Genomic DNA, 23,885 nt, shown 5'->3' with positions numbered 1-23,885 from the left:
TTTCAACCCTTAGTAGCAATCCAGTTTGCTCCAACTATACCCCAGCTCTGCTTCTAAAATCATTTGCTAAGAGATGAGCAGCATCGGACCGGATGAACATTTCGAAGCAAAAGGTCTTTCATGCAAGAGATGAACAACCATTAGCCATCCTTTGGGTTTCCAGGAATGAAGAGGAGGATGAGATAACACTGAATCGTGAATTTCCAAGAAACAGAAGAACAGAGATTTTGACCCAAGTCTCGACTTCCTTTTTTCAAGATTTGTCTGTTGCAAAGATTGAGTAGATTCCAATGTAGGAGCATATTTGTAGTTTTGGATTGAAATGAAGAGTTTTGGTGCTCTCTGAGCTTGGTGGTTTCCTTGCTCCTCCTCCCCACTCCTCCTCCCCTCCTCTTCCTCCTCCTCCCCTCCTCCTCTTCCTCCTCTTCCTCCTCCTCTCCTCCTCCTCTTCCTCCTCCCCCCCTCCTCCTCTTCCTCCTCCCCCTCCTCTTCCTCCTCCCCCTCCTCCTCTTCTTCCTCCTCCCCTCCTCCTCCCCCCTCCTCCTCTTCCTCCTCCCCTCCTCTTCTTCCTCCTCCTCTTCCTCCTTTTCTTCTTCTTCCTTCTCCTCCCTTCCTCCTCCTCTTCCTCCTCCACTCCTCCTCTTCCTCCCCCTCCCCCTCTTCTTCCTCCTCCTCCCCTCCTCCTCCTCCTCTTCCTCCTCCTCCCTTCCTCCTCTTCCTCCTCCCCTCCTCCTCCTCTTCCTCCTCCTCCCCTCCTCCTCCTCTTCCTCCACTCCTCCTCTTTCTCCTCCTCCTCCCCCTCTCCTCCTCCTCTTCCTCCTCCTCCTCCTTTCCATGTACCCCACTCCCTTCTAGCACTAAGGAAGTTCCCTTGTTGGCTAATGAAACGTTTTAAGAAACCAGCCAAGCTCCGAGAGCACCAAGGACCCTCACTGGACAGATTTGACTGAAAGGGGGTCATCTCCCACTCCTCATTTGCAAACTAAAGTCCAAGGCTGAACTGCAGCCAGACAAGGAAGTTAAACCGGGTTGATCAAACATGAAGATGAGGTGCGAGATCCTAGCTTCCATATCCCCGAGAAGGCAAACAATATTTCAGGGCAGTTGGCCCCTTAGATTTGATAAACGCTGGAGACCGGCGTGACTTCCCTCGTCCAGGCCTTTGCAAACCTCCTTGGGGAAGTTTAACCTTCAGGACTAAACTTTATTGAAATGCATGGACTGTGGGCAGCATATAGACAGACAAAATAAATGCATCAAATGAGGAAAATGCACTGGGCTACCACCTCTCTACCAGCTGGCCAAATACTTCTGAAAGCTTTACAGTTTCCTCTGTAGCATAACTGTAGGTGAGGAAGGAAGAAATGCCATTTTAAAGAAAGTCCCTGGAAATGAGAGAAAGCTGCCTCCAATGTTGTCCTGTAGTGACGTTTCTCAAATTTTTAAATAGATGTTCAGCCGCCGGGCCCTCACAATTCTCACCCTCCTTGTGGTGACACCCTTAGAAATTGACACCTTTGCCGCCCTTCCTGTGGAGCCCGTCCTTCACCTGTCAACCTCTGCTAAGTTTCCACCCTAATCACCTTTTTTCTCACGCTTCGGACCTCTCCCCCTTACCTCTTTCTTGGCCTCCCCCCCCTTCCACCATTAACTAAGAAAATCAATAAAAGAAACGAAACAAATAAAGCTGAAAGACAGAAAGACAAAAGAAAGAAAGGGAAAGAGAAGAAAGAAAAAGAAAACAAGAAGGCAAAAGAAAAGGAAGAGAAAGATAGCAGCGAGGCAGGAAAAAAGAGCAAAAGAAACGATAGGGAGGAAGGGAAGGAGGAAGGGAGAGAAATGAGGGGGAAGGGAGGAAGGAAGGAAGAAGTAGGGAGTGGAGAGGGAGAGAGATGGAAGGGAGGAAGGAAGGAAGGGAGGGGTGGGAGAGACAGAGGGATGAAAGGAAGGAAGGAAGGAAACAGGAAAGGAAAGGAAGGCAAGGCAGAAAAAGAAAGTTTTCCGACAAGGAGAAGCAGATACTCCTGGCCAACAACTCCTCCGTCTCTCCGCCTCGCGGGCGCCCAAGAGTTCCCTCCACCCCCGGACGGGCAGTTCAACGACCGGGGCACGGCCAGGAAGACTCCCACCTGGCGGGAGAGAGTGACGCGCCCGCCCCGCTGATTTCTCTGAAACGGCTCCAGTGGCAAGAAACCCCTGGGCATGCTTCCCCTCCCATTGGCCAGCCTGCCTCCCGCTCTAGCTCGCCATTGGCTGAGCGACCCGCGGGGCCGACCCCCTCCGCTCGGCCGGGGTATAAAAACTACTCAAAGTTTTCGAGTTTCGGGCTAACTTTGCGGGCGGTGCGCGTATCCCGGGAGAGCTACTCACCTTGCTGCAGCCGGCGCAGTCCAGATGTGGAGCAGGTCAGCTGGAGGAGAGGGGGGGGAGAGGACTTCTATGGAGGAGGGTGGACACTAGGCAGGTCTTTCCAGCCTAGTAGCTTGTTGGGTCTCCTCCTGGAAGGAAGATAGGCTTCCAGATCCAAGGTTCTTAGCCTCCAGAGAAGGTCCCCTTTCTCCTGGACATTCAGGACCTTGGACATCTTCTCTGTTGTTTTGGGACGGGACGTTTTCTTTTGATCTCCTAGTTGCCATCTTTGATTGATTGATTGATTGATTGATTGAAATTTATTTATCTTTGCTTGATTTGGGTTGGTTCTTGCAGCTTTGGGCTGCTCCCCGCCCCACTCCGAAGTCGGATGAGCTGTCATCCCTTGGCATGGCCTTCTGCAAGGTCTCCATGGGTAGCTTTTTTTCTCCTGAAGTAGGGGCTTCAGAAGGAGAAATGGAGGCAGAAGAAGGAGGGAGAAGAGACGGAAGGGGAGGACACAGATGGCATGCCTCCCCATGGCAGGGAGACCAAGCGATGGTGCAATCAGCATCTGTCTTGAACAAGGTTTCTCAACTCAACCACTTTCCGATGTGTGGATTTCAATTCCCAGAATTCCCCCGGCTGGGGCGTTCTGGGAGTTGAAGTCCCCACGTCGGAAAGTGGTTGAGGTTGAAGAAGGCTGATCTAGAAGCCACTTGGGGACATTTCTGCTGTGATCTTCTTCCTGGTCCCGAAGAAGAACGTAGAAGCTGCTGTTCTCCTATATTTATGCATCCTGCACGGGGACCGACTCCTGAATGATCTTGCAGGGAGAGGAGGTCCTCCTGTAGACTTCTTCATTGGACTGTGGTTGCTATTTTGTGACAGCCTTCAAAGGGAAATTGTGGCCACGGCTTTAAAAAAATGGCGCACCGGCTTGAGAAGCCCAAATTAGAAACCTCCCCCTAACGCTGAAATTTAGAACGCAAAATTCTAACCAAGAATTTGCAGGGAGATATTCTAGATCGCTGTTTAAACGCGGTTTGTGTGACCCGTACCCACACTTCAATTCCGGTTCTCTAAGGCTCATGACATTCTAACTTAAGACACACGTTTTGCTTCTTGCGTTGCAGTGTTTTCTTTAAAACAACAACATGAAAGGAATCTTTGAACCAGTCCTATGATTCTATGATTATTCAGATGCCGCTCAGAAGCTGTTCTTCAGATAAGGACATGTTTCTTGAGAAAAGAACAATGAAGAGGATTAGGGGTCTGGAGACTAAAACATATGAAGAACAGTTGCAGGAACCCAATATGTGTAGTCTGATGAAAAGAAGGACCAGGGGAGACATGATAGCAGTGTTCCAATATCTCAGGGGTTGCCACAAAGAAGAAGGAGTCAAGCTATTCTCCAAAGCACCTGAGGGTAGGGCAAGAAGCAATGGGTGGAAACTAATCAAGGAGAGAAGCAACTTGAGATTGAGATTTGTTTTATTTATATGCCGCCCTATTCCCGGAGGGACTCAGGGCGGCGAACAACTCAAAGGGGGAAAGGGAACACAAAAGTACAAGACAGGATTTAAAATAGCAACAGCCACACAAGTCGAGAGGGGAAGGGAGCTCATCAACCCCAGGCCTGCCGACACAGCCAGGTTTTGACGGCTTTTCGGAAGGCCTGGAGAGAGGTGAGGGTCCGAATCTCTGCGGGGAGTTCGTTCCAAAGGGCCGGAGCTGCCACAGAGAAGGCCCTCCCCCGGGTCGTAGCCAGATGGCATTGGCTGGTAGACGGAACCCGGAGGAGGCCAACCCTGTGTGATCTAATGGGTCTTTGGGAGGTAATTGGCACTTCGAACTGAGGAGAAACTTCCTGACACTGAGAACAATTAATCAGTGGAACGACTTGCCTCTAGAAGTTGTTGGTGCTCCATCACTGGAGGCTTTTAAGAAGAGATTGGGCAACTATTTGTACTGGTGCAGGGTCTCTTGCTTTAGCAGGGGGTTGGACTAGAAGACCTCCAAGGTCCCTTCCAGCTCTGTTATTCTGTTAAGATATCTCTCCATTAGAAAACATCTGCTTAGCTCTTATATCTCATTGGAGTTTAGGGCTAGCAATAACACAGGTGCACAGTGGGCATTGACATGTGAATAAATACTGTTGGGACAGTTGACCTGTTCTTAGTAGGGATGGTTACAGTTTAGGAAATGGGTGCAGAAGTCCCAGCTTTTCACCTATTTTAACAAATCACAAAACATGAAGCTTTAGTCTTCGTGTCCTAGTTTATCCACCATGGACATCTGAAGATTTCCATTTGTATTAAGAGAGAGGGGAGGGGGGAATCTGATTTTTACAACATTTTGAGGAAGCTCTTTTTCAGGGAAAATTGTTAATAGTTCTTGATTAAAGATCGTTTGGGCAATCCCCCCCACCCCCCGCAGTCAGCTGATACATTTTCTCACACAGTTTTTACACTTGTTTGTGAAGAGACTTCCTTAAAATGCAGTTGAAATCGCCTCTCTTGTGCAGTTTTGGGGGTTCCATATTTCCCCCCCCCTCAGTTGTGGTGTATCTCTGTCTCTTGCCTTCAGTGAAACTTCTGGTGACTGATTTTAAGAAAAATCACGGCCCTTGAAAACACTTAGAGTTTTGTTGTGTTGATCTTTCCCTAATATTGATATAAGCAATTTGAGAATTTTCACTCAAACGCTCCCCAAGGACATAAGTCTCCACATGTTATAAAATATTGTTCCTAATTTGGATCTCTTGTTGACCCTCAAGTCAAACCTGTTTCCTCATGTTCTCCTGGACATGTCCATTCCATATTTTTATTTGTCAGATGTGTTTGTTACCCATTTTGCTTCGAAGCAATAATGCAAAAACACGGAAATTGTTATGACTGGCATCGGGAACAATTTCTTCCCCTAGTCTTCAGCTCCAAAATCCAAGATCTAACTATGATTGACTCTGCCGATCAGTTTCAGAATGAGCCAACATTGAATTCAAGTGTTGTTATCTAGCTAGCTTTGAATGCACATCAACATCTGCTAATATAAAAGATGTTTGAGCTGAATTCATGACTTTTGGTACAAAAGCATTTCATAAGGCCAGTCTACCTGCCTCAAGCACTCTGTGGTTTATACATTATATTACACCCACCAGACTTTTTCTTATTATTTCCTAGATCTGAATTTACTACACAAATGCACACCTTGTTTCTTGAGGTCCTCCCTGCTGACACCTGTTAGTTCAATTTCATAGAGGGTTAAAAATGGGGCACAGGATCAAAGCAGGGTTTCTCAACCTTGGCAACTCTAAGGTTGGTGGACCTCAACTCCCAGAATTCCTCAGCCAGCCATGGATGAGAAACACCAGATTAGGGATGGAATTTTTTGACGATATTGACAAAAAAACTTGGCTGGAACTTTCCACAGCAAAAGAGCACAAGTGTTGAAAAAAAACTGTTGACGTGTTCTCCTTACAGGGTGTGTGACCGAAACGGTGGAAGGCGGCTTAGACAATGGCTGATCGAACAAATTGACAGTGGACAGTATCCTGGTTTGATCTGGGAGAATGAGGAGAAAACCATGTTTCGTATCCCGTGGAAACATGCGGGAAAACAGGATTATAACCAAGAAGTGGATGCGTCTATTTTCAAGGTATTAAAAGCCATCTTTTGATGGTAACCATAGGCATTCCTTGATTGGGTTGTTGGTAGCTTGGCCTAAGATCCAGAGAAGTCTCAAATACGAAGTTGTCTATCCCCTTTTTTGAATTTTACTAAACTCAAGCCCATCCATTTCATGTATTTATTTACCACGTCAAATACATAAATAGATTTCTATGCCAAATCATCTTGCTAGCCAAATCATGGTGTCCAACTTAGATTTCTTTTAGAAGGGCTCTTCTCCTCACCTCCATCCTGTAAAAACTGGTTCCTACTTTGGAACAACTATTGTTTAGGTCAGTGTTTCTCAACCTTGGCAACTTGAAGATGTCCGGACTTTAACTCCCAGAATTCCCCAGCCAGCGAATGCTGGCTGGGGAATTCTGGGAGTTGAAGTCCGGACATCTTCAAGTTGCCAAGGTTGAGAAACACTGGTTTAGGTGATTATCTACAATTTGTTTTGAATTGCCCGTCAAGTCGGATGATGGTTAAATAGACGAGATGCCAATTTCTCACTCCCACCCTCACCTAGGAGATATTTTTGTTTATTTTGTCACTAAGTATTGCCATGTTGTGGCATGCGGTGGCTCAGTGGCTAAGACACTGAGCTTTTCTTGATCAAAAAGGTCGGCAGTTCGGCGGTTCGAATCCCTAGCGCCATATAACAGAGTGAGCTCCCATTACTTGTCCCAGCTTCTGCCATCCTAGCAGTTCGAAAGCACGTAAAAATGCAAGTAGAAAAATAGGGATCACCTTTGGTGGGAAGGGAACAGTGTTCTGTATGCCTTTGGCATTTAAGAAAGGTTGGCAGTTCAGCGGTTCGAATCCCTAGCGCCATATAACAGAGTGAGCTCCCGTTACTTGTCCCAGCTTCTGCCGACCTAGCAGTTCGAAAGCACGTAAAAAATGCAAGTAGAAAAATAGGGATCACCTTTGGTGGGAAGGGAACAGTGTTCTGTGCGCCTTTGGCATTTAGTCATGCCGGCCACATGACCACGGAGACGTCTTCGGACAGCGCTGGCTCTTTGGCTTTGAAACGGAGATGAGCACCGGCCCCTAGAGTGGGGAATGACTAGCACATATGGGCAAGGGGAACCTTTACTTTTACCTTTAAGTATTGTCATAGTGCTGAATTGGAGAGCTGGGTAATTTAGATTGTAGGGCTGGCAGTAATCATGGAAAAAGCAGCTGAATACACACCTTGGTTCTCTGTAGAAATTATATTTTAAAGGGGCAGGCTTGCAGGCCTTGTGTTTAAACACAAGATGTTTCAATGTGGCACTAACTAGTGCTGACAATGATGTTCATAAGACGTAGAAGAAACCCAAGAATAAGAACGAGAAATGATCTCCACGGGACCAATGTCCCATCAAGGCACTTAGATGGTGCAAATAGCCTTACTAACGGTCTTCCTTATTTTTTATTTAATTTTTTTGATTTGCACCCCACTTTTATTATTTTTATTTCTTTGCATCCTGCCTTTATTATTTGTACAAATAACTCAAGGCAGTGAACACACCTAAAACTTCTTCCTCTTCCTGTTTCCCTCATACCCCAGCACTGTGAGGTCTGAGAGGGGAGGGGGGTCTGGCCCAAAATTGCACGTACACTTGAGTGCTTTTGCACCACCAGAGAGATGTTCCTTGTGTGTCTAGTCACACCTGGCCAAATAAAGTATAACGTAAACTTGCCCAGCGGGTTTTCGTGGCTAGGATGGGACTTGAACTCACAATCCCCCGCTTTCTAGCCTGATGCCTTAACCGCTAAACCAAGCTGACTCTCTCTTGGGAATCTTTCTCTCTTGGGAGTCTCTTTCTCTCCTCTGTGTCCCTGATTCTCCTTTGTCCCTTTCTTGGGAATCTTTCTCTCTTGGGAGTCCCTTTCTCTCCTTAGTGTCCCTGACTCTCCTTTGTCCCTTTCTTGGGAATCTTTCTCTCTTGGGAGTCCCTTTCTCTCCTCTGTGTCCCTGATTCTCCTTTGTCCCTTTCTTGGGAATCTTTCTCTCTTGGGAGTCCCTTTCTCTCCTTACTGTCCCTGACTCTCCTTTGTCCCTTTCTTGGGAATCTTTCTCTCTTGGGAGTCCCTTTCTCTCCTCTGTGTCCCTGACTCTCCTTCGTCCCTTTCTTGGGAATCTTTCTCCCTTCCTTGGAAGTCCCTTTCTCTCCTCTGTGTCCCTGACTCTCTTTTGTCCCTTTCTTGGGAATCTTTCTCTCTTGGGAGTCCCTTTCTCTCCTTAGTGTCCCTGACTCTCCTTTGTCCCTTTCTTGGGAATCTTTCTCCCTTCCTTGGAAGTCCCTTTCTCTCCTCTGTGTCCCTGATTCTCCTTTGTCCCTTTCTTGGGAATCTTTCTCTCTTGGGAGTCCCTTTCTCTCCTTAGTGTCCCTGACTCTCCTTTGTCCCTTTCTTGGGAATCTTTCTCTCTTGGGAGTCCCTTTCTCTCCTTAGTGTCCCTGACTCTCCTTCGTCCCTTTCTTGGGAATCTTTCTCCTTTCTTAGAATCAGAATCTCAAGCATTTGAGTCCTTCCTTGCAAGAACTCTTCCTCTCTTCCCTTGTAGGCTTGGGCGGTATTCAAAGGCAAGTACAAAGAAGGCGAGAAGGCCGAGCCGGCCACGTGGAAAACCAGACTCCGTTGTGCCTTAAACAAAAGCCCCGACTTTGAAGAGGTGACGGAGAGGTCACAGCTGGACATTTCTGAGCCCTACAAGGTTTACCGCATTGTTCCAGAGGAAGAACAGAAATGTAAGTGGGGCCCGGCCACACAGCTTTGCATCTGCCCACTGCAACTGTGCCTGGTTGTAGGTATTAGACGGTGGGCATCGTTTTTAATTGGCTTCTCTTCAAAACCCCAAACCTTTCCCAGGATAAGTTGCACGTATTCTAAAAATCTTTAGAGCTGCAGAAGTTGAGAAATGATTCAAATGGTTTCTCTCCAAATCAGTGTTTCTTAACCTCGGAGACTTGAAGTCCTGTGGACTTCAACTCCCAGAATCCCCCAGCCAGCACAGCTGGCTGGGGAATTCTGGGAGTTGAAGTCCACAGGAGTTCAAGTCTCCAAGGTTGAGAAACACTGCTCCAAATTATCGGAGGGAAGAGAAGTAGATCTTCCCTTGCTTAAGAAGGGCTAAACACTGGGGCATTTAAAATAAATGGTTCCCTGAAAAAAATAGCGTGATTACAGGTAATTATTATTATTTAATGGATTTATAGGCCGCCCAATCCCGGAGGACTCAATCCCGTAATCCTTGAGTTAAAATAACAATAGCACATATACTGCTTAACAGTGCTTTACAGCCCCCTCTAAGCAGTTGACAAAGTCAGCATATTGCTCCCAACAATCTGGGCCCCTCATTTTACCAACCTCAGAAGGATGGAAGGCTGAGTCAATTTTGAGTTGGTCAGGATCGAACTCCTGGCATTGAGCAGAGTCAGCCTGCAATGCTGCATTTGAACCACCGCACCGGCCCCAAACAACAACCTTTACTAACATTTGTTTAGAAACTGTTTGAAGTTACAGTGGCACTCAAAAAGTGACTTAGGACTAGTTTGGGGGCCATGCTTAAGACACACATGGAAGTGGGATCAAGCAAATGACTGCCCTTTCTAGCCAGATGTTGGGACTTCAACTCCCAGAATTCTCCATCTGGAAAACGATAATACAAGCAAAACCATTTTAAGTTTTGATTTTGCACATCTGGTGCATATTTTTGAGAAAGCATCTCAAGCAGCTTGCTGTCCCCCAGCCGTCTCTCTTATTCCGCCATGACGGTGGGAAGGTTTGCTCCCCCTTTAATTGAGCACTTCTGCGCCCCCCCTTCCAAAACTCCATTTTCCGGGATTGTGAGAATGGGCAAAAATACAACTCTGGGTCAGCTCTTTTGTCGCAGCTCAATGTTGTGGTTACAGAACACCATGTCTGACTTTGCCGGAGATGTACAGCCTGCATTATTTTTAGCTGTGGTTCTTCTGGTGTGGTGTCTTTTCAACCATGCAAAACTGAATTTCAAGAAATCTGTCTCTGCAACAGGCCTTCTGCTGTTGATTGCATGAACTCTTTTGCCTGTGAAGCAACCCAAAATGCTATTTTCTCACTCCCTTTGCGTGATGTGTCGAAGGTGTCAAGGTGGGGGTCTCTGCAGCGAAACCCACAACGCTTGGTTCCCTGCGATCAAAAGACAATTTGTTTTCTCTTTGTTTTGCATTTAAAAACTAATAGGAAAGTGAGTTTGCCATCCACCCCCCCTCCAAAGAGGCCACTTTATTTAGATTTTAAAACATATTCAAAATATTGCTCTGTTTTTTCTGTGCTCTGTCTTTTTGATTTAATGGGAAGAAAATCCTCGTCAGGTTTGGAGTTCAGAATATTCAGCATTTCTCCCCCATCTCAAGTGCCAAATCCACAGATTTGGAATTCTCCCAAAGGTGCTTTTTCAAGAGACAGCTGGAGTTTTTTTTCCCCCTTGAAGATGTTTTGCTTCTCATCCAAGAAACATCTTTGTTCTGACTGAATGTTGCGGATGAAGATGTTTTAACTGCTTAACTGAAGATGCTTTGACTCAGGGATCTCCAAACTTGGCAACTTTAAGACTTGTGGACTTCAACTCACAGAATTCCCAGGCCAGCTGGGGAGTTGAAGTCCACAAGTCTTAAAGTTGCCAAGTTTGGAGTCCACAAGTCCACAAGTCTTAAAATTGCCAAGTTTGGAGACTCCTGCTTTAACTGAAGATGTTTCTTGTATGAGAGGCAAAATGCCTTCAAGAAAAAGCAAAGTCCAGTTGCCCTTTGAAAAAGCACCATTGCAACAACCATGACCTGGATGGTTGAAAACCTCCACAGACAGGTTGACGGAATAACAGAGTTGGAAGGAACCTTCGAGGTCTTCTAATCCACCCCCCTGCTCAAGCAGGAGGCCGTATATTATTTCAGACAAATGGGCATCCAGTCTGCTCTTAAGAACCTCCAGCGATGGAGCACCCAAGGCAAATTGTTCTACTGGTTTAATTGTTCCCACTTGCAGGAAATTTCTTCTTTAGTTCCAGGTATTTCTCTCCTTGATTCATTTCCATCCGTTCTTCTTCTCCTTCAGGCGCTTTGCAAAATAGTTTGACTGCCTCTTCTTTGTGGTAGCCCCTGAAATATTGAAACACTGCTATCATGCCACCCCCAGTCCTCCTTTTCACGAAACCAGACATACAAGTTTTAGAATCATTTTTTCTTCTTGCTTTTCTGTACATCTCCTGTTGATCTCCTTGTTATAAAGACCCACTGAATCTCTCGCAGAATGGCGTCCTTGTAGAGTGTGCAGTTGGACTCAAAGGCTTTTTACTTCCAGGTAAACTTGGGATGGGGACCAAATGCACCTTGAATGAGATCACAGATATGGGCTGCAATCCTTCCTCCATAGAAGAGTTAATGAAAGAGGTAAGTAACTAATTTTGTTGCATGCCGGGCTAAAATATCAATTTTTTTCTCTCTCTCCTTGGAATTGTCTCTTCTGGCCAGAATTTCTCCATACAGTAGGGTCTCAACCTGTGATTTGCAGACCCCCACAGTGGGGTCATCTCAAGGGGTCTGTGAATGCTTGAAAAAAACATTATGTCTTAAATCTTGAGTTAAGTCTTGGCGGTCAATGGCCACAAAAGGAAGTCCGTGGTGAGAAAAAGTTTGACACCCGTTATAGTAAAGTAAAAAAAAAAACCAGTGGTGGGATTCAAATAATTTAACAACCGGTTCTCTGCCCTAATGATTTCTTCCAACAACCAGTTCACTAAACTGCTTAGAAAGTTACCAACCGGTTCTCCCAAAGTGGTGCGAACTGGCTGAATCCCACCACTGAAATAAACCCTAGTCCAATAAAATGGTTGCAGGATGGAAGAAATTGGTAAAACCCTTTCTCAGGACTTGGCCCTTCCACCGATGATGGGTGCCATTCATCCATTAGGGTGCAACCATTCTCCTCTAAGTGGATTCAGTGGTGTCTGGAGGGCGTGGATTAAAAAAGCTAAACCTGAACCTTTTCACGTACATTAAACACACAACTGGTATGTTGTGCAAACTGTGATTGCACTGCCAGGTCCACCATTTTGGTTTTTCTAATCCCACCAGGGTGGCTCAGTGGCTAAGATGCTGAGCTTTTCGATCAGAAAGGCCGGCAGTTTGACAGTTTGAATCCCCAGTGCCGCATAATGGAGTGAGCTCCCGTTACTTGTCCCGGCTTCTGCCAACCTAGCAGTTCGAAAGCATGTAAAAAAATGCAAGTAGAAAAATAGGAACCACCTTTGGTGGGAAGGTAACAGTGTTCTGTGTGCCTTTGGTGTTGAGTCATGCCGGCCACGTGACCACCGAGACGTCTTCAGACAGTGCTGGCTCTTCGGCTTTGAAATGGAGATGAGCACTGCCCCCTAGAGTCGGGAACGACCAGCACCTATGTGCAAGGGGAACCTTTATCTTTAATCCCACCTAACTGACAACCCCTGAGTGCTAATTGCTGTGTACACTGGAGGCAATTGAATCTGTTGTGGGAAGGGTATCTCCAGCCTTCTTTTCAGCTCCTTCCACCCTCTAAGTACAATTCAGGAGGACAAATGTGTCGGTGACAATATGGAAGAAAGATCATAGACAAAAATAATAATAATGGGCCACTAAATATGGCATTCAGAGATGGCCAATCTCAAAATGGTTTATGGCAAGATCAACTGCTTTCGGGAGGCAGTCCTGTTTGCTTGGTCGTCTCAAAGGTTCCATGTCGTCTTCTCCATAAACTCCACAGACTCCTTCAACCGTGGAGGAATACCTTGGCACAATCAAAAGGAGCCCTTCACCACCACAGGAGAGCAGCCGAAATCCACCTATCCCAGACTGGTGGATCCATCAGTCGAATCCTGGTAAGGATACCTGTGGCTCAGGGTTGAATTGTGGGGTTCTTGGTCCTCCCTGAGCCTGGTTGATTGTTAGTTTGCAGATGTTTCATTATTCGACTAGATAACGTGATACAATGAGCATCGTTATCACACTGATGAGGCTGGCCAATGAAACATCTGTAAGCAAACAAGCCACCTCAGACAGAAGTCATTCCTTATCATAGGCATCCATTGATTGGGAGAAGGAGACAGCAGATAATGTCACTCTTGTCATAAGATAAGATAAGGGAGAATATAATCTTGACAATTCCATCAAGATACTGCAGAAAGTATATAAACTGGACTTTGAGGATGTGAGGGCGATCTGGTTGCGACATCTGTCACCCCATTGATCGCCAGGGTTGATTAGGCTGGTCTGGCTGGCTAGGCGGGTGTCCCCTTCCTCCCTCACCGCTCCATGTGCGTCCCTCCCGAAGCTGTGCGCTCGGTGGAAGAGGATGACCACAGCAATAGCAATAGCAGTTAGACTTATATACCGCTTCATAGGGCTTTCAGCCCTCTCTAAGCGGTTTACAGAGTCAGCACATTGCCCCCAACAACAATCTGGGTCCTCATTTTACCCACCTCGGAAGGATGGAAGGCTGAGTCAACCTTGAGCCGGTGAGATTTGAACAGCCGAACTGCAGAACTGCAGTCAGCTGAAGTAGCCTGCAGTGCTGCATTTAACCACTGCGCCACCTCGGCTCTTAAACTTATCAAACTTCTGGCAGCCAGCTGCACCCAACAAGATTCTCACCGAGGCTTCTTTAATCTCCTTGTTGAAAGAGAACAAACACCGTAATGTTACATACATCTCGATGACTAAATAACTTTGAAGACTTCGCTTATGTCTGGATTTGCTAGGTACGGGCTATTTTCATCCTCAAGATAAACCCTCTCTGTTGAACAGGAGATGTAGTGAATGGTTTGCTGGATAAAAATGGAATCTCCATTCCATTCCAATCTGGACCTCTCCTGTTTTCCAAACTCATCCCTTTCTCCTAGGAACAGAGAATGCAATTATGTTAGTATTTACTTTTGGAATAAATGAATGAGGCCATTGTGTTTACAATATAAACTGGCCAGAGTCATTGTGTTAATGGAGTAGCGGTGGTGCTTTTGCTTTGAGTGACAAAGGCAAGGACAATTTGCCCTTGTAGGTGAACTTGGTGGTTACCCACGGAATCAAGTGAATTAGGATGCCAAATTTGAAGAAGGGCAAGAAAACCCAATTAAATCGGTCCTTGATTCTTTATCATAGGCATCCATTGATTGGGAGAAGGAGACAGCAGGTAATGTCACTCTTGTCATAAGATAAGATAAGATAAGATAAGATAAGGGTGAATATAATCTTGACAATTCCATCAAGATACTACAGAAAGTATATAAACTGGACTTTGAGGAAGTGAATTAGGATGCCAAATTTGAAGAAGGGCAAGAAAACCCAATTAAATCGGTCCTTGACATAACATCCAGGATGGCAGTTTCTGGTCTTGAACCCAAGCAAACTTCTGGCTGAAGGCACAAAGTTCAATGCCCAACATTGAGACTTCTCCATCTCGGTTGGTAGAAAGTGATGGGAACCTTCAAGAGTTGCTCCCCATGAGTCAACAGCCCTCGACTTAGATGAAGTGGTTCATCTGAATTTTAATCCAGCACCCAAGTTAGAGAAGGGAAGCCTCGATTTGGAGATTCCGGATGTATATTCTGCTCAGGAGAAAAAAATAATAATAATTTCTTTCTTTCCCCCATAGCTTTATCCCTGGTGACTGGTTTTGCTCCATACGAGCTGCAGCCGCTTCTAGGTATGTTTTTTCAATCGGGATCCGGTGTGATTAGCTTAGATTTAGACTTAGAATAACTTTATTCTCACTTCGGCAGACATTAAAATGACATTTTGTTGCATACAATGAAATAAATGATGCCACTCCACTTCCTTTTCAATTAGCTCCATTTCCCCCCCATGTTAAACAGCATAAGCATTATGCCCACCTTCAGGGAGAACATTGGAATTAAGAATGCCAATATTAATACCGATAATACTGTGGAATCAAATACAAGACCTCAATACCAGCAATCGATTTACGTTTGAGGGCAGAACTTTGATACATTGAATCGAATCAGAAGAGAGCTGGAAGGGACCTTGGAGGTCTTCTAGCCCAACCCCCTCCTCAAGCAGGAGACCCCTGACTATACCATCCCAGACAAGTGGTTGTCTTGTTAGAAACCTCCAGGGATGGAGCGCCTACAACTTCTGAAGGCAAAGCTGTTCCAGGGTTAATTGTCCTCATAGTTAGGGAATTTCTCCTGAATTCCAAGTTGCTTCTCTCCTTGTTTAGTTTCCATCCGTTGTTTCATCTCCTGCCATCAGGTGCTTTGGAAAATGAGCTGACACCCCCCCTTTTCTTTGTGGCAGCTGCCCCTCAAATATTGCAATACTGCTATCATGTCACCCCTTCTCTCTAGCTCATCCATGCCCAGTTTCTGCAATAGGATGACACTTTTTTGCGACAGATTTTTTAAAATTATTTTTCCCCCTTCCACAACACCTTACAGTCATTACATCAACATTGTTATGTCATCATACATGTACATGTATATAATATTTCACTTCTATATTTACACACCTTTATACACAGTTCTATATATATATTGTTTTTTGGCTTAATTAATTTTGTTCCTGTTTTGCAGCCATTTGTACCAATTGTTCCAAATTTCATAATATTCCGACTTCTTTATCTTTTAATTTCAGTGTTAATTTGTCCATCTCTGCACAATCCAAAGTTTTTTTAATCACTAATTCGTCCGAGGGGGTGTTATTTTGTTTCCAGCATTGGGCAAATGCTATTCTAGCTGTAGTTAGCAGATGTACTTAAGTTTCTTTGTATATTTCCCTTTGATTATTCCCAGTAGAAAGATTTCGGGTTTGTATCTTATCTGTTCTTCTGTAATTTCTTGCGCCCATTTCCAAATTTTTGTCCTATATTTTTGTGTTTCCGGGCAGGTCCACCATATGTGATAATAAATCCCTTGTACTTTTTTATACTTCCAGCAGGTCGGCTTCATGTTTGGGTACATTTTAGCCAATCTTGTTGGTGACAAATGCCAAAGATAAAACATTTTGTATATATTTTCTTTAAGTGCTGCTGATCACTCGCTCTCTCACCCACTCTCACCCATGTACTTGAGAGACCGCCTGCTGCCAATTACCTCCACTAGACCAATTAGATCCCACAGACTAGGCCTCCTCCGAATTCCATCCGCCGGCCAGTGCCGACTGGCGACTACCCGGAGGAGGGCCTTCTCTGTGGCTGCTCCGACCCTCTGGAACGAACTCCCCGTGGAGATTCGTACCCTCACCACCCTCCAGGCCTTCCGCAAAGCCCTTAAAACCTGGCTGTTCCGACAGGCCTGGGGCTAAAGATTCGCTGCCCCTATCTCGAATGGTATGATTGTTGAGCTTTTTAACTATGTATTGTTTTGTGTTGTTGTTAAACTGTCTGTATCCCCCCTTCCCTTCTTTGAGTTGTGAGCCGCCCTGAGTCCCCTTAGGGAAAAGGGCGGCATACAAATGAAATAAAACTCTAAACTCTAAACTCACCACTCATGAAGTTTGATGTTGTCTTCTCCTTGACTTGCATCCTGGAATCCTTTCTTCTTCCACACCATTGTCCCATTTTTGAGTTGACCAAAAGGGGTAGGACTGCAAGGGGTAGGACATGGGCCAAACGGACTACCCACAGGATCCCCTGTTTATTTCTGTCTTTGTTTGTCTTTCTAGTCTACTCCCAACTGGTGATCAACTTCTACTATGGAGGGAAGCTGGTGGGGAGCACCACCACCTCTCGCCCCGAAGGCTGCCGGATCTCCCTGGGAGAGGCACCCTACTGCCTGGACAGCCTGGAACACGTGCAGTTCCCTTCTGCAGAGCTAATACCCAATGAACGCCAGAGGCAGATTACCAGGAAGCTCTTCGGGCACCTGGAACGGGGCGTTCTTCTCCACTGCAACAAACAAGGCATCTTCATCAAGCGTCTGAGCCAGGGAAGGGTCTTCTGGAGCGGGAACACCATGGCCTGCAAGGAGAAACCCAACAAACTGGACCGGGATGAGGTGGTCAAAATCTTTGACACCAACTACTTCCTCAGAGGTCAGTTGAGGACTTCCTTGGGTTTTGCCTAGGGAGACCAAGTCACCCATGACGGGGGACTCCAACCGTGGCAGCTTTAAGCCTGAAGGACTTCAACTCCCAGGACTCTGCAGCCAGCTGGCTGGGGAATTCTGGGAGTTGAAGTCCTCCAGGCTTAAAATTGCCAAGGGTGGAGACTGCTGATCTATGAGTCTTGGTGGCACAGTGGTTAGAGTGCAGTGCAGGCTACTTTTTTAAAAAAAACATATTTTTATTTCCATTTTCATAACATACAATCACATGTATACTATACATAGCCAGTATCATATAGTATTAAATAATGATTACATCAGTTCCTCTTGTCCTCAACGCCCCAAAAAGATTAACACCCCTTATTAGCACTTCTACTCTCCATACACCTCTTTCTTCTACCTCTCTTACTTCCTATCTTCCCTCCATATTCCTTTCCTACTCTACTTCCCCTTCCTTTCTCCTTCTCCTCTCTACATTCCACTCCTCCTTATCCTCATCCTCCTCATCTTCCCCCCTTACCCTCTCTCCTACCCCTCTCTTCCCACCTTTCTTCTCCCTTCTGCTTCCCACTCTTCCTCTCATTGGTGTATTTCCGCTTCCATGCTACTCTACTTCCCCTTCCTTTCTCCTTCTCCTCTCTCCCCTTACCACTCCTCCTTATACACCTCATCTTCCCCCTTCACCCTCTCTCCTATCCCTCTCTTCCTATCTTCTTCTCTCTTCTACTTCCGACTCTTCTACATCCTGTCTTCCCTCCATCATTTTCTACTCTACTTCCCTTTCCTTTCTCCTTCTCCTCTCTCCCCTTACCACTCCTCCTTATACACCTCATCTTCCCACTTCACCCTCTCTCCTATCCCTCTCTTCCTATCTTCTGCTCTCCTCTACTTCCGACTCTTCTACATCCTGTCTTCCCTCCATCATTTTCTACTCTACTTCCCCTTCCTTTCTCCTTCTCCTCTCTCCCCTTACCACTCCTCCTTATACACCTCATCTTCCCCCTTCCCCCTCTCTCCTATCCCTCTCCTCCTATCTTCTTCTCTCCTCTACTTCCGACGAGTCAGTGCAGGCTACTTCTGCTGCCTGCCGGTTGCCTGCAATTTAGTAGTTGGAATCTCACAGAGGCTCACGATTGGCTCAGCCTTACATCCTTCCAAGGTGGGTAAGATGAGGACCCAGATTGTTGTGGGCAATAGGCTGACTCTGTAAACCACTTAGAGAGAGTAATGAAGCACCGTAAAGCAGTATGTAAGCTTAAGTGCTGTTTCTATTCCTGGTTTCATTGAGTTCAAGTTTGCTTTTTCCCCCCTCCCCTTCTAGAGCTCCATCAGTATTATAACAATCAAGGACGCTTTCCGAACAGCAAAGTGATCCTGTGTTTTGGAGAAGAATTTCCAGATGCCGTCCCCTTACGTTGCAAGCTGATCTTGGTGGAGGTGAGCAGGAGAACCGGTCAGGAATCGGTCAATCACGGAACCAGCTCTGTCTTGAGTTCCCAGGTCAAATTTCAGGACTTCCTAAGGTTCATTGCAGAGCTGGTCCTCCTTGTTTGTGTTAGATCCACTTTCCTTTTTCAAAACAGCCACATATGATAAGAGGACAATCAACCCATGGAACAGGAAGTTGCCTTCGGAAGTGGTGGGAGCTTCGTCACTGGAAGCTTTCAAGAAGAGGCTGGACATCTGCCATCTGTCAGAAATGGCATAAGGCCGGGATGGCAAGCCTATGGCACGCAGAGCCCTCTCTGTCACTAGCTTTCTTCTGGTTTTGGGCCAGCTGGTCTTCGCAGGTACCAAAGCACTGGAAGGCGGTCTGAAAAACAGCCAAAAAACCAGGCCATTTTCAGGCCATTTTTGCACACCAGACAGCTGGTCTTTGCAGGCACCACAGCTCCAGAAAATGGCCTTAAAAACAGATTAAAACAGGCTGTTTTGGGGCCATTTTCTGCCATTTTGGGGCTGTTCTTTTGAGCCAGAAAAAGGCCTGAAAATGGCATGGAAAAAAACCCCTGAAAATGGTGTGAAAAACAGCCTGAAAACGGCCCCAAAACAGGCATGTTCTCACTGGCCAGCTGGTCTTCAGATTTTTGGTGTTCCGGCATGCCGAATACTCAGTGCAGAAAACGTTTGCTATCACTGGTGTAGGGTCTCTTGCTTGAGTAGGAGGGTGGGCTTTCCAACTCTGTTAATCTGAGAAGTGGGATCCATTCTATGACTGATGCTCATGTTTTGGGATCTTATTTGATGTGGGTGATTTGGAGTGTCTTGTTTCCTACCTGGAGCATCTGCTTTTTCTTCCTTGGCCTTCAAAACTGCTTGCTTAAAATCTCTCTGCTTCTGAATATCTTCGCTTGGCATGCATTTGCTGCTCTTCAGCATAGCAATAGCAATAGCAGTTCGACTTATATACCGCTTCATAGGGCTTTCAGCCCTCTCTAAGCGGTTTTACAGAGTCAGCATATCGCCCCCACAGTCTGGGTCCTCATTTCACCCACCTCGGAAGGATGGAAGGCTGAGTCAACCCTGAGCCGGTGAGATTAGAACCGCCGAACTGCAGATAACAGTCAGCTGAAGTGGAGTGCAGTACTGCACTCTAACCACTGCGCCACCTTGGCATGGATTTGCCATAGTAGCAACGACGGGCCATGTCATAAACAGCAAAAACTGGGCTCCTCGTATTTCTTGGGGCAGGACTGAAGTGTGCATCGAACGGAGATAAGCTAGCATTGGCTCCCAAGTTGAGGGCAAACCCAACATAAAACCTAAAGAGCATGCAGTGAACCACCAAGAGGGTTATTAAAAATGTTGGCATGGTTGACAGAGAGCTGGCTTGGACCACCTGCCTGCACCAAATAAAGTCACCTCAAACCTACCAGCTTGGCCAGGCAGCTCCTGATACTTCTTTGCAACTTGCCTTGTCTCCTTGTTGAACGTAGTTGCCAAAAATCTATCTGGTTTGGGCTGGTTTACTGCAGGGAATTAAAGAGGGCATATCTTATTAAAGATGCCCCTAAGATATGCCCTCTTTAATTCCCTGCACTAAACCAGCTCAAACAGAAGGGCCCTATAAGTCACAGAAAGTGGCCCTGACTATGAGCTCAAAGCTTTCTGTGAGCTTTCAACATGTCTACATGCATGAGCCCTCTCATATGACTTCTATCAGGCTCCTCTGCTGATTCTGAACTCTCAAGGTGACTCAATGAACTCAACGACCCACACAAAGTGGAGTGCGAGGAACGCAGTGCGAAGACACAACAGGATTAACGAACAATGGAAGACTTGGCAACAGAGAAGCATCTTATAAATGTCTCCAGGAAGCTCAGTGCAATTTGAGAGAAAGAGCGTCCCACAGTTTAGGAGCGAGGGAGGGGAGTTGGCAGAGAGGCGAGCCCTTGGCATGAAGGGGCATCTTCTGGAGGGTCTTCCTCCAAGCCTTAATGCCCAAGAGAGGGGCCTGCTGGAGATGTGCTAAGGATTCATGATGTTACTCAACCATATTCTCTTAAATAAGCCACAGCTGGATGGAGGCATGCACAGGCTGAGGGCAATGCATGGCTCTTCTCACCACAAAGGCTATGCTCATGTTTGAACGAAACCAGAGAAACCACACGAGAGCTCAACGCAATGTCTGAACCAGAGAAGTCTCTCCTTGCTGGAGCAGCTCAGCTGGCTGGGCTGAGGAGAGCAAAGGAAGCGGAGAGCAAAGGAAGCTGCCTGCAGAGCTCTTTGGCTTAGCTAACAGGTGACCCGTTGCATTGACTCCCCTGTGTTGTGCAGAGACCAGAAAGCTGTTAATCAGGAAATCCTCCTTCACCATCAGGCTCGAGAACCAAGAGCAGCAAGTGAAGTTCCTTCACAATCATTTCCTCCATTCTTCTCTCACCGACAGACAGAATCTTGCCTCTCTTTGCTCAGTTTCCATCCGTTGCATCTTGTCCTGCCTTCTGGTCCTTTGGAAAATAGCAATAGCAATAGCAGTTAGACTTATATACCGCTTCATAGGGCTTTCAGCCCTCTCTAAGCGGTTTACAGAGTCAGCATATTGCCCCCAACAACAATCCGGGTCCTCATTTCACCCACCTCGGAAGGATGGAAGGCTGAGTCAACCTTGAGCCGGTGAGATTTGAACCGCTGAACTGCAGATAATAGTCGGTTGAAGTGGCCTGCAGTACTGCACTCTAACCATTGCGTCACCTCGGCTCTCTTCTTCTGAGGTGGATCTCTTCTTCTTTGTGGAAGCCCCTCACGGAACTCAAACAGCTATTACTACAGATAGACTCTAGGAAAAGTAGGAAGGAATTACTGTATTTTTCAGAGTATTAGACGCACCTTCCCCCCCACACAAAAAAGAGGGTGAAAATCAGGGTGTGTCACTAAATACAGCATTTTTGGCCTCCCAAAATCCCACCCTGCGCACCCTGTTTTTCACAAAACTGGACATGCAGAGGGTTTGGGAGGCCTCCTGGGGCTGGGGAGGGGAAAAACAAGTGAAAATGGGCTTGTTTCTCACAAAAATGGGGGTGTTTTTGCCCTCCCCAGCCCCTCAGGAGCACTCTACAGGCCTCCCAAACTCTCTGCATGCCCCATTTTTCACAATAAACAGGGACTGCAGAGGGTTTGGGAGGCCTGCAGAATGCTCCTGGGGGCTGGGGAGGGCAGAAATGTTTTTAAAAAAAATTTACCTCTTCAAAATCTTGGTGCGTCTTATACTCCGGTGCGTCTTATAATCCGAAAAATACCCTTCTTCCTGCTGTCGCAACTTTTCAAGCTCCGCTGCTTCTTTGCCCTGGGAAAAGCCGCTTTCTGCTTTCCCACAACTCATCCCATCCCATCTCTCTCCTGAGAGATATGTTGGATATTGCACAGGGTATACGTCGCCACTCTGGACTCCGTGCAACAGCTACCAGACGCAGCTGCTCTTTTGATACTCGAGCCTTGCCTTTACCGCTTCTTCTTTACCGTTGCATTTACAATCTCTCTCCTGCACTGCGGGGTCTTCCTACGGAGCCGATGACCCAACCCAAGGTTTCTCCTTGTCTTCTGAATGCAGATCGAGCAGCTGAGCATCCGGCAACTGGTGGAGGAAGCCCGTAAGAATGAAACCGGCACCATGGGGCACCCAGCCGGAGAGGAGGTGCATTACGATCCGATGTACAGGAACTTCCAGGATTCTTGTGGGCCTCACCAAAGGCCCATTTTCAGAGAAAACCAGCAAATTACCGTTTGAGACTCCGGAGAAGACTAGTTCATCCGTTTTTTTTCCAAGCTATTTTTTTTTAATTCTTCTTCCTCCCCCGCTCCATCTTACAGCTTAGACCTTCCCCAACTTCAATTGAATTTTTTTTTTTTAAAAAAAGGTTTTGTATGTAAATATATAACGGGGTTGAAATAATTCAATTCAGTCTTTATTGCGGTAAACAGACCAGCACACATGAAAAATTAAATGTTAAAATAAAGCAGAACCGAACAGAACAAGGCACAATAACGTGTTACAATTGATGGGGAAATCGTCACTGGGTGACCAAATTCTGCCTAACTTTACAGAGTCCCCCTCCTCCTCCTCCTCCTCCTCCCCTCCCCCTCCTCCTCCTTTCTGCAAACCTTACTCAGTTCTAACACTGGTGATGTTCCCTTGTTGGGTCATGAAACATCTGCAAGAAAAGGATTAGGATTAGGATTTATTTCATTTATATGCCACCCTTTTCCCCGAAGGGGACTCAGGGCGGCTCACAATTTGGTCAGGGAAGGGGGTACAGACAGGGGATAAAAAGATGAAACATAACAATACACAATTTAAAACACACAACAACCATACCATTCGAGGAGGGGGGCAAAAGCTCTTTAGCCCCAGGCCTGTCAGAACAGCCAGGTTTTAAGGGCTTTGCGGAAAGCCTGGAGGGTGGTGAGGGTTCGAATCTCCACGGGTAGCTCGTTCCAGAGGGTCGGAGCAGCCACAGAGAAGGCTCTCCTCCGGGTAGTCACCAGTCGGCATTGGCCGGCGGATGGAATTCGGAGGAGGCCTAATCTGTGGGATCTGATCGGTCTGTTGGAGGTGATTGGCAGCAGGCGGTCTCTCAAGTACCCAGGTCCAATACCATGAAGGGCTTTATAAGTGACGATTAGCGCCTTGAAGCGTATCCGAAGACCAATAGGCAGCCAGTGCAGCTCACGGAGGATAGGTGTTACGTGGGTGAACCAAGGTGCACCCACAATCGCTCGCGCGGCTGCATTCTGGACAAGCTGAAGTCTCCGAATGCTCTTCAAGGGCTGCCCCATGTAGAGCACGTTGCAGTAGTCCGTCTAGAGGTCACAAGGGCAAAACCACCAAGCTCAGGGAACATCAAGGACCCCACAGTCGTCGTCGTCCTCCCCCCCCTCCTCCTCCTTTCTGCAAACCTTACTCAGTTCTAACACTGGTGATGTTCCCTTGTTGGGTCATGAAACATCTGCAAGAAAACCACCAAGCTCAGGGAGCATCAAGGACCCCACAGTCCTCCTCTTCCTCTTCCTCCTCCTCCTCCTCCTCCTCCCCCCCTATCCTCCATCCCACAAACCCTACTCCTTTCTAGCACTGCTATTTCTGGCAACATCTGCAAGAAAACTGCTAAGCTCAGAGAGCACCAAGGACCCCACAGTTCAACCGTGAGCTGCAAACATTCTCTTCTGTTGCTGTTGGCTTTTGTTGGGACAAGGGGTTGACTTAAACCCCTTACAACGGCGGAGGAATCTCTCAAAACACATGCTAGATCAACGCCCTTCAAGGGTGACACACGTGGGGTGATCATTCATGCAGACCTAGCCTGCTGGTGATT

The 23,885-nt window shown here is 46.6% G+C and overlaps 1 protein-coding gene across 1 annotated transcript; it reads left to right on the top strand.

Moving 5' to 3' along the window:
* Window positions 1-2,331: 2,331 nt before the first annotated feature.
* Window positions 2,332-22,622, top strand: IRF8 (interferon regulatory factor 8). The gene is made up of 9 exons (XM_032231410.1): window positions 2,332-2,405; window positions 5,832-6,006; window positions 8,572-8,755; window positions 11,346-11,434; window positions 12,783-12,897; window positions 14,667-14,717; window positions 16,694-17,062; window positions 18,395-18,510; window positions 22,124-22,622. The coding sequence occupies exons 1-9, from the start codon at window positions 2,395-2,397 to the stop codon at window positions 22,298-22,300; spliced, it is 1,287 nt and encodes a 428-aa protein (XP_032087301.1). The 5' UTR covers window positions 2,332-2,394; the 3' UTR covers window positions 22,301-22,622.
* Window positions 22,623-23,885: the final 1,263 nt, after the last annotated feature.

Source organism: Thamnophis elegans, chromosome 14 (assembly GCF_009769535.1).
Source record: "Thamnophis elegans isolate rThaEle1 chromosome 14, rThaEle1.pri, whole genome shotgun sequence".
NCBI lineage: Eukaryota > Metazoa > Chordata > Lepidosauria > Squamata > Colubridae > Thamnophis > Thamnophis elegans.
This window is presented reverse-complemented; position numbering and strand designations above follow the sequence as displayed.

Coding starts and splice junctions, on each gene's coding strand:
- IRF8 (XM_032231410.1), top strand. Junction 8,756..11,345: donor TCCAGAGGAAGAACAGAAAT/GTAAGTGGGGCC, acceptor TTTTACTTCCAG/GTAAACTTGGGATGGGGACC. Junction 17,063..18,394: donor CACCAACTACTTCCTCAGAG/GTCAGTTGAGGA, acceptor CTCCCCTTCTAG/AGCTCCATCAGTATTATAAC.